Source organism: Thalassophryne amazonica, chromosome 11 (assembly GCF_902500255.1).
Source record: "Thalassophryne amazonica chromosome 11, fThaAma1.1, whole genome shotgun sequence".
Taxonomy (NCBI): domain Eukaryota; kingdom Metazoa; phylum Chordata; class Actinopteri; order Batrachoidiformes; family Batrachoididae; genus Thalassophryne; species Thalassophryne amazonica.
This window is the reverse complement of record NC_047113.1, coordinates 33,806,268-33,817,076: the sequence shown is the minus strand read 5'-3', so window position 1 is coordinate 33,817,076 and position 10,809 is coordinate 33,806,268. Positions and strand designations below refer to the sequence as shown.

The 10,809-nt window shown below is 45.5% G+C and overlaps 1 protein-coding gene across 2 annotated transcripts; it reads left to right on the top strand.

The window, feature by feature from the left end:
- The first annotated feature begins 1,180 nt into the window (after positions 1–1,180).
- Positions 1,181–8,596, top strand: LOC117520085. Of its 2 annotated transcripts, XM_034181389.1 has the most exons (4): positions 1,181–1,625; positions 2,685–2,879; positions 7,344–7,420; positions 7,497–8,596. In XM_034181389.1, the coding sequence occupies exons 1-4, from the start codon at positions 1,524–1,526 to the stop codon at positions 8,467–8,469; spliced, it is 1,347 nt and encodes a 448-aa protein (XP_034037280.1). In that variant the 5' UTR covers positions 1,181–1,523; the 3' UTR covers positions 8,470–8,596. The 2 variants fall into 2 exon arrangements, with proteins under 2 accessions (XP_034037280.1, XP_034037279.1); XM_034181388.1 differs by having other exon boundaries at positions 1,182–2,879.
- Positions 8,597–10,809: the final 2,213 nt, after the last annotated feature.

Here is a 10,809-nt window from a genome sequence, read left to right as displayed (position 1 = left end):
GGAGGAGACCACACAGGAGGAGAGCACATGTCCCACCTTTCCACACACTGAGAGGATTCGGGTGCGCCCTAGCTGAGGATGCATCCAAATCCTCTGTGTGTGGCAAGCCATTTCACACATTTCAGAAAAACGTGCAGGAATTATAGGTTTGCATTTATAATATTATGTATGAGATGTGTGTTATTTGGAAGAAAGTCAAGGTGTAAATGACTTTAGCCCACGAACACCCCCCTCCTTTTCCCTTCCATTAGAGAAACCCAGAGGTGAACTGTCCCTGTGCACCTCTCCCCTTTCTTTCACCTTCTCAGTGCTTCTGTGCACACTCAGACAGCAAGCAGGAGTGCCAGCGTTGCCTGCAGGAGGGGCCAATTTGCCAATTATACACACTGACAAGAAAACCATTATGAGGAGGAGATGATTTTATTAAGTGCTCGTGCCCATGGCGCCGCTCACCCCCCAACCCCAGCCAATAAATGGCGCCCCGGACGGTGGCCCACATCACCCGTACAAAAACCACCACTGATATTATGCATACAAACTGCTGGACATTATGGACGATGCCAGTCACCCTCTGCACACCATCATCACCAACCAGAGGAGCCTCTTCAGCCACAAACTGCTCCTTCCCAAGTGCAGGACCAACAGACTGAAAAACTCCTTTGTCCCACAGGCCATCAGACTGTACAACTCCTCACTCGGGGGGGTAGGAGTAACAGGAAGAGAGAGGACGTGATGGAGAGGAACAGTAGTAGCCAGTAAACCAGTATTGATCACAATGTCTTGCATTTATATTGTGTATTTTTATTGCAAATCGTTTTTATTTTTTACTTTTTTTTATACTCTGTGTGCTTCTTACCCTGTGTACTGCTATATAATGCAGCTGGAACCTAAAGTTCCCTAAGGGAGTCTTCCCAACGGATCCATAAAGTTCTATCTAATCTAATCTTTTTCTTATATAATATTCCACAGATGTGCCTGCTACCTGCTGGATGGATGATGAATTCATTGACAGGTCATTTCCATGGTAAATGGACAGCATTTATATAGCACTTTTCCATCTGCATCAGAAGTTCAAAGTGCTTTATGCCTCACATTCACACAGGTACAATCACACACTGATGTTAGGGTGCTGCCATGCAAGATGCTCATTACACACTAGGACCAACTTGGAGATTAAGGACTTCTCCCAAGCACCCTTTGTGATTTTCTGGTCTGGCTGGGTTTTGAATCAAGGATCCTCTGATCTGAAGCCCAACGCTTAACCACAAGACCATCACCTCCCCATATAGAAATGCCCTTTCCATATAGAAATATAGCAAATTATAAACTTTCTGATTATTTTGTAGCGGTGACATTCTTAAACTAAACATGGTCATACCTCCACACAATGCGCTCGGTGCATGCATCACTTCCTTGTTTGTTGCTAGGATGGTACTCTGTTTCTGGTTTTGGAAGTGTCGGTGTTATGGCTGAGCCTGTGAAGTTCACCCGGTGTCTCTTGGAATTACCGAAGTTCACTGTTAATGATGTGCGTCGTATCGTCAGAGCATCAAGTACAACGCCGCAGAATAAACTTGAAAAAGGTTTCAAGTTTTACGTTTCGTCCTAACTCTGCAATTTTGAAGGTAAGTCGCTGACGCTAATTGAAGTTAGCCTGAGGTGGGAGCTAGCACCTGACTGTTGTTTTTTTGGTCACGAACCAAATAACCATCCTGTTTCAGGTTAACCATGTTTGTAGAAATGCCCATTTTTGTATATTTGATTGAAGTATCAGGCAAAAACAAGGCCAACGAGGTAACAGTGAGGGTCCACTGCTACAGGTCTATGAGGAAAACAGATGCACCACATCAGCTGAGAGTAGGACTGGTTAAAATGGCACAAGTTCTGTTCAGTGTCAACGTTCAAAGTTCTGTTGAACATGTTCAAAAGTTCGTTCAGCACAAGTTCTACCTTTTTACCCTTGTTCTAACTTAACATTAACAACTTTGTTAATCATAGGCAAAGATGTTGGTAGCCAGATGCAGGTGAGTAGCTGAGATGGAATTAATAAGCAGGTGAGGCAATTTGGTCCATTTGCCAAAGCAGTAGAGAAATAATAAACAAATGGGAGGGATTTTTTTACATTTCGAGCTATTAGCATCTACCTCTATGCCTCAAAAGCAGAAAATAGTCCACCTCAACTATTGTTAGAAGCAGAAAATAGTCCACCTCAGCTATTCTTCAAACTGCATGTTCTAACTTCTTGTCACCTTAACTTGTAAACACATTTCCTACTGTATCAATGAATGTCTTATCTTTTCATGGCTCCAACTCTTATACTTAACACATTATGATGACACTCTTCACGAAGCAAAATCTGCACTGTTCTGTTTTGGTGGCACAAAATAAATAAATAAATAAAATAAAATGAAGGCTTATTTCACCTCTGTGTGTAAGTATTTCATCTGGACTGAAAATTACGTTTAGACTGAAAAATATGTTTCAGTCACAGACCTAGATATCTAACATGAGCTTGCTCAGTGAACTAGTAATGTGACGAGTAATGAAGAACAGTACAAATGTTACATGAGACAACAGATGAGTGGCCTACACCACTGACAACAGGACAGGGCAGGTTTTGCTCCTACTGCCATTGCTGGAGACAGTCTTTTCAAGATAATCAATTTTGCCTCTGTGTTTTTCAGATGACATTACGTGATTCAAATCCAGTTGTGCTGATCAACAGCATCTGCTCCTGTGTGGCTGGTTGTGGGATCTGCAACCACTTAGTTGCATTGCTTTTCCAGACAGCCCATTATTCTGAATGTGGCATGTCCGTCGTCCCTCCTGTCCTGTCGTGCACAGAGACAGAGCAGAAATGGCACAAACCCAGAACAATGGTTTGTCTCACTTGAATTTTAATTTATCTTTATTTGTCACAGGTGCACACATAGCACACGCATCAGTAGACACCATCAAAGACAACAGTTACATTAGCATGCAGTCTTGCCGAGTCCCACACACACAAAATCCACAGCAACAAACACACTGTTGTGTGTTGGTGGGTGTGGCTGGATGTTTTGGTGTTCTTTTCTTTTCTTTGCTCTTCAGGTGGCATGGAAACTGATTTGTCTGTGGAGAAGGTGCTGGCTGAAGAGTCCTCACCCTCATCAACATCATGTGTAGCACCTGTGACTGGTGCTCACATGCAACCTTAAAGACTTTCAGCTGAAGCAGATAATTGGATGGCGTTCTGCATTTAAGGCATGTGTGATTCAAGCAGAACTGCCAGGAACTCGACCTTGTGATGTTCGTTTGTGAGACGCTGAGGACCGCGCCTGGGTTTGACACATCGAGCCCGTGAAGCAAGGAAGGGTGAGGACACATGCTGTCAGCACACAGCAAAGGTGATTAAGTGTTTGACTGATTGTTGATAGTAACTTGGTGTTTTGTTACACAGTATACTTGAATTGTGATGAGAATTGCGTAGCTTGCTTCTCACTGCTGTGGCGTGCGGATAAGTGATCCTCCACCTGTTGTGAGAAGCTGCTCATTTGCATAAAGTTAAAAAAGATACAGACCTGAATGTGTTGCTGATAGCGTGTGTCTTTTGAAAGATATTGTTGTAACTGCTGACTTACCTCACCTCTTCTTTGCTTCACAGAGAGTCAGTTTGTCGTGTCCACCTGGGGGGTGTTTGGCGGTGGTAGTGGGTCCAGGAGCGCCGGGCTTTGATCCTTACGGGCGCTGGAGAGCGTGCCAACAGTCACTCCACCAGAAAGACGCTGTTTAGTTTGTACACATTGTTATGCACCAAAGAGGGTAAAAAATAAATTGTTTTGTTTTGGAACCGCTTTCTGGTTATTTTTAGCGCTGGGTTCTGTCAGACGCAGGTCCGCTCCTCAACCCGCGTCGACACATAACAGTAGTTCCCGGCCATTCCATAATGGACCCAGCGGCAGAAGCGGTTCCTTTTGCCGAAAAAGTTCAAGAACACTTGGAGAAAATATGGGAGCAATTACAGCATCTCGCAAACCAAATTAAACAAACAGACGCCCGTGTTACGGAGCTTGCAGCGCAAGCCGTTCCGCTTCCTGCTGCTCCAGCTGTGGCACCATCGACACCGGTGCAGATAACTCCGTCACCCAGAGATTCGGTGTTCGAACCGATTATTTGTCATCCGGAGCCTTATGCGGGAGACGTCGAAGCCTGTGCTTCGTTTCTGATGCAATGTTCTCTGGTTTTTGCTCAGCGACCGGCTTCCTTCTCTTCTGATGGGAGCCGTGTTTCATATGTGACAAATTTGCTCCGAGGTGACGCCTTAGCTTGGGTCACAGCGTTGTGGAGTAACAACTCGCCATTGTTAGGGTCCTTTAAGGATTTCTCCCGGGGGTTCCGACTGGTTTTTGACCATCCGGTGAAAATGAATACCGTTGCTCAACGGTTGCTGAATCTCAGGCAGGGGAGGCGGAGTGCGGCGGAGTATTCCGTGGACTTCCGGATTTTTTCTGCTCAGTCAGGTTGGAATGCCGCAGCTTTACGGGGCATGTTTGTAGACGGGTTAAATGAGTCATTAAAAGACGAGCTGGCAGTCCGTGACGAGCCAAACGATTTAGATGAGCTAATATCGTTGGTGATTCGTCTAGATGATCGGATGAAGGAGCGTGGACGCGAGAGAGGGCGGCCATCAGAGCGGGTTTTTTCGTCTCGGGGCTTTCCCCGACACAGATCTGGGCTGCCTCTTCTTCGCCCCACTGAAGCTCCTCCGACGGGACCTCTGGCTCCTCCTGTTGACGAGCCCATGCAGCTCGGACGAGCAGAGATTACTGTATTGCCCCGACATGTAAGCGTCAAGAGAAATAATGGTGACGTATCTCCAAGTGTTCTGGGACAGGCAAAATAACACACATAAAAAAATTAAAAAAATAAAAATTTAGCACGGGTAAATGTTTTGTTTTCTTTAAATAGGGGTTATAATTGTATGGGGAGTCAGAGACGTATCTGGTGGAGTGACTGTTAGGCGGTTAGAAGTCCGCCTGGGCTCACGTCATTGTTAATTTTTATGTGTTTTTAGGTATTTTCTGTTTGGGTTGTTGGGTCATTTTATTTTGTTGTTTTTTATTTCTCTACATCCCTAACTCCAACCTCACTTGCCCCAAGACCGTTTGTCTTGTGGGTTGTGGGGTGGTGCAGGTTGGTCACGCTGAGCATTCTCAGAAGACCTCTGCACCTAGGGGGGGGGGGTGTTAGGGCGTTTTTTTTGGTTTGGTTAGGGCCCGGTTCCACTCCAGCCTCGGTGAGCCTTTGTACCGTTCGTCATTGGTGTTGCCGGGGTGTGGTGCAGCGGAGACATACATCAGTCGGAGGGGTGGGCCAATCTGTTGCTGTTCGCCATTTCGGTAGTTCCACCCCTCCTGAGAGGCTGGGGTATGGTCGAGTTGGGGCACCGGACATATTTCCGGTTCTCCGCTGCGCTTTGGGGTTGAGGCTGGGTTAGTTTTTCCTGTTCCCTTCTCCGGCTTAATGTGTTGAGCCGTTCGCCAAAGTTGAGCCGCCGAGGGGCTCTGGGAGGGACCCGGGGTCTTTCGGGGTGCCGGGGAGGGTAACAGGGTTTACGGTCGTTGATTTTTGATTTTGTTCTGTTTCCTTCCGGGTTCCACCTCCAGGGTTGATGGGACGGTCCTCTGGGGGGCGCTGTTTTGCTCCATGTACACCTGGGGACCTTTGTGGGATTATGGTTCTGGCTGTTCCTCCTGGAACTGGCGATGAAGGCCTTCTCGGGGGGGTTAGGCTCTGCAGGTTATTCTGGGGGGGTTGTTTGTTATTTTTCTTTTATGCATTTATGTTTGTATTGTGTTTGTGGGGCTGTGTTGGGTTTTGGCGTTTGGGAGTTTTTCTTTTCTTCCCGGGGTTTGATGGGACGGTCCCCTGGGGAGGTTTGGGTGGGTTTTATGTTTTTTTTCTGTGTGTTGGATTGTACTGGGGAATGTTTTGGGGCTTTTGTTGATTCCAGCCGGCCTTCCAGCTGCGGTGCCTGTCCTGCTGTCTGTGGTGGACCTTAGGAGCGTGGTGCTGTCTGCTTCCTGACGTGGACCCCGGAGGGAGGTGCTGTTCTCGGGCCTGGTCTGTTCGGTCGCCGGGAGGCTTCCCGTTGATGGGGGGGTACTGTTGTGTGTTGGGGGGTGTGGCTGGATTTTTTGGTGTTCTTTTCTTTTCTTTGCTCTTCAGGTGGCATGGAAACTGATTTGTCTGTGGAGAAGGTGCTGGCTGAAGAGTCCTTCACCCTCATCAACATCATGTGTAGCACCTATGACTGGTGCTCACATGCAACCTTAAAGACTTTCAGCTGAAGCAGATAATTGGATGGCGTTCTGCATTTAAGGCATGTGTGATTCAAGCAGAACTGCCGGGAACTCGACCTTGTGATGTTCATTTGTGAGACGCTGAGGACCGCGCCTGGGTTTGACACATCGAGCCCGTGAAGCAAGGAAGGGTGAGGACACATGCTGTCAGCACACAGCAAAGGTGATTAAGTGTTTGACTAATTGTTGATAGTAACTTGGTGTTTTGTTACACAGTATACTTGAATTGTGATGAGAATTGCGTAGCTTGCTTCTCACTGCTGTGGCGTGCGGATAAGTGATCCTCCACCTGTTGTGAGAAGCTGCTCATTTGCATAAAGTTAAAAAAGATACAGACCTGAATGTGTTGCTGATAGCGTGTGTCTTTGAAAGATATTGTTGTAACTGCTGACTTACCTCACCTCTTCTTTGCTTCACAGAGAGTCAGTTTGTCGTGTCCACCTGGGGGGTGTTTGGCGGTGGTAGTGGGTCCAGGAGCGCCGGGCTTTGATCCTTACGGGCGCTGGAGAGCGTGCCAACAGTCACTCCACCAGAAAGACGCTGTTTAGTTTGTACACATTGTTATGCACCAAAGAGGGTAAAAAATAAATTGTTTTGTTTTGGAACCGCTTTCTGGTTATTTTTAGCGCTGGGTTCTGTCAGACGCAGGTCCGCTCCTCAACCCGCGTCGACACATAACACACACTCTTCACAGAAGTGCATCCTATAAATAAAGTACGCGTTTACACCACAGTTATTGCACCATTGCCCTGATATTGCACAGCCCTCTATCAAAGTTTGGATAAGTCATAAAATGCCTTTGACATTCACATTATCATGTTATGTTGCGCTGTTGCCTTATTGCTCCATTGCCCTGTTAAAATATTGCACATCCCTCTAAGAATAAATGAATGAATAAATAAATACAATTTTATTAATTACTCTTTTATTAATTACTCAGCATCTAACACTTGTATCACTTTTTACAATCACTTTGACCAACACCATCTTTTAAATAAATAGGGGGTGAAGCCTGGACCTGTAGATGCAATGGTTGTCCTAAAGCCCAAACCAGGTGCTACTACAACCAGTGGAATAAGGTATGTAGCACCACATTTAATAGACAGACTACAGTGTGTTACAATAAATGTTAATGACTGTGTACTGTCATTTCAGATCAACACTTTACAAGGCCTACATTGGTGTGCTTCCACACCCAGCTACCCTCAATCCTGGACCTGCTTATGCTGGAATGGAAGCAGAATCTCTCACACTCATCTGCACAATGAACATCTCAGCTGACAAGCCACTTGTAGACTCCATCTTTGGGAAGGTGCAAGCTGGCAGCATACTGTCCTATCAACCACAACCTCCATCCGACAGTGTTGTCATACATGGAGATGCACCCCCATTCCCGAGTGTGCCACTAGAGGGTTACCATCTAAGCCCAACTGAATGTTCATTTGTGCCAACACACCAAGAACAGCTACATCTGAACTCACTGTCTGTGACCTTGTCACAGTCACACCTCACTGAGGAGGCAACAAGATGCCAAAGTGCTTCACCTGAGTGGCATTCACTTAGGAGAGAAAGAGTGACTGCCTCACATTTCAGAGAGGTGAGCTACGTTAGAGGTCCAGGAACTGCAGAAAGCCTGGCAGAAAGAATCATACGAGAAACACGACAAACTGCACAAATGAAGAGGGGACTGGAAATGGAAACGGGGGCTTTGAAGGATTATGCCGTTCTGAAAAACTTGAACTTAACAAAGTCTGGGCTGGTGGTCCACCCAGAGGACCCATGGCTGGGTCCATCACCAGATGGGCTTGTGTATGACCCTTTGGAACGCCCATCATTTGGGCTTGTGGAAATTAAATGTCCCAATGTCCAAAGTCATACTGACTGCAAATTTCTGAAGGTGACACAAGGCCTTCACAAATTAAAGGAGGGTCATTGCTATTACTGGCAAGTTCAGGGCCAATTACTGTTAACTGGAATGCAGTGGTGTGATTTTGTGATCTGTGCGCATGATGACATATTTGTGCAGCGCATTTACAGAGAAACCAGTGTATTAGATGAGCTGAAAAAGAAGTGTGACATGTTTTTCTTTTACACTTACATGCCAAAGTGCCTGTTCACGCACAAGTAATTGAAAACGCAAAGAAGACATGAACAATTAAAAAAACAATTTTATTCAGTCTATTGTATTGATATGTATTCATTGTATTGAAGAGTTGTATTCATTTAATTTTCACATTTTAACAGTAAAGGTAAAACAATATACAGTATGTACATATGTATTGTGTTATGTCAGTTTTAACATAAAAGTGAAAAGGTTACATACAATAAATCACTCACCTTATCACAGCCTATACTTACAGTTCGGTGCACGCCCTAAAAAGATTATTTTAATGTTGGAGAAAGATTACAAGTGACTACAAAGATATGAACTATACATACAAGATACATTATCATCTGTCCAATTCTGAATTGAGATCAGCAATTGCTTGCCCAGGCTTTCACCAAGAGACCATTTTGATAATTAACCAAAACGCAGGCAACAGCAAAAAGTTGGTTTATGCTGCCTGTGATTGAAAGGGGGATCACTGTGCTGAATATTTTGTTCTTTGACCCTGCGAATTGCACGCTCAACATGGACTCTCAGTCTTGCAATGGACTGTGTCTTTCTGATCTCTGGCCCAAACAGTTGAGCTCTCTTTGACAGAAATGAAGGTATGTGGACTTTGCATGGAACACAGTCTTCCACAAGGAAACCCTTGTCCACCATGATGGCCATAGATGGCTTAAGAAGGGCCACGATGCCAGACTGCTTTAAGATCTCTTTATCACTGATAGCACCTTGATAAAGAGAAGACACAAAGGTCACTGCACCATGAGGGGCTATCCCGATCAACCCTTTGAATGTACAGTGTGATTTATAAGTGGAAAACACTTCACTCTGGAGGAGTTCTGTGCAATCTAAAATTATTTGAGTGTCAGCGTAGTCCTGAAACACATCTGGGAGGTGAGCTTTCACAGTGTCCTCATCTAGCCAAATATCCACAGCAACCAATACATTATAAAGGAAGTTGGCCCAGGTGTTAATAATGCGACTTACAGTTGATCGATGAATTCTAAATCTGTGGGCTAAATCCTTTTGCATCAGTCCCAGTGACAGGTAGTTCATGAACAGGAAGAACTCATCAATTGGTTGAAGAACCTGGAATTATATATGTATTTTATTAGCCTACTGCAAAAAATACAATACAACTATCAAAGATTTGATCAAAAGTTTACATACCCCTGTTCTTAATACTGTGTATTGTCCCCTTTAACATCACTGACAGCTTGGAGTCTTTTGTGAGTTTGTGGACGAGGCTCTCTATGATAAAGCTGCCACTGTTGGGGAAGTGTAATGACACGGACCCACAACAGGGGGCGCAAATGAACGGTCAATGGGTAGTCAAATAAATACAATTTATTGTGGCAAATGTGCACAACAGGTCGAATACTATTTTTAGACAGTCAATTACAAATGTCAACAGGTGACGTGTGGGCAGGTCCGAGGGTAGGAGACGCCTATCCAGAGAAGAGCCGGGGCCCACAAGGTTCCGCCGCCAACGAAGACCTGCAGCAAACCGAAGCCGCCAAGTCCAGAGTCCCCAGGTGGCCTCTACTTCAGCTGTCAGATCCGGTACTGCAGGCAGGAACAGAAGACAGGTTAATGGTGGGTGTGTGCACACCCAGCAGAACAATCAGCAATTCAGTTCAGTTCCTTTTGTGGGAGAATCTCCACCTCCGACACAAAAACACAGTAGTGCAGAGCCTGAGAGCTACTTATCCGTTTTGGCGTGAGGGGTGAAGAACGTCACTCCTACATGGACCACAAAACTCAGCACCAGCTGAAAGCAGTCACCAGGATCTCCTGCAAACACTCAGAAAAAGATCACATGTGTACGGCACAGTTAAAAACGGCTGAGAGGTTACCTGAGTGGTAAACTGATATCTCGGCAGAGATGTGGTGTCTCCTCCAGTCTTATATGGGATGGGATGATGATGAGAGATTTCTGACAGCTGGTAGTCCTGGCTCCTGGGTGGTGACTGCGCCCTCTGGTCCCTGAAACCCGACTACAGGCAGGGCGCCCTCTGGCGTTGGCCAGCAGTACCTCCTCTTCGGGTGGCCCACATAACAGCCACTGAATATGTTTTGGACTTTATTTACATCAATTATGTGGAAATACAAACAGTATGCCACTCTATTGTAAATCTGCATGGAGTAGACAGTTCTCAAAAACTGAGTGACTATGCAAGAAGGAGAAGAGTGAGGAAAGCCACCAAGACACCCAGACAACCCAGGAGAAGTTATGGGCTTACGTGGCTGTGATTGGAGAAATTGCGCACAGTGCAAGCTTGCATTTTGTATCACTACTTAGCTTCATAGTGGAGTAGAGCAGAGTATCAATCAATCAATCAACTTTTTTCTTATATA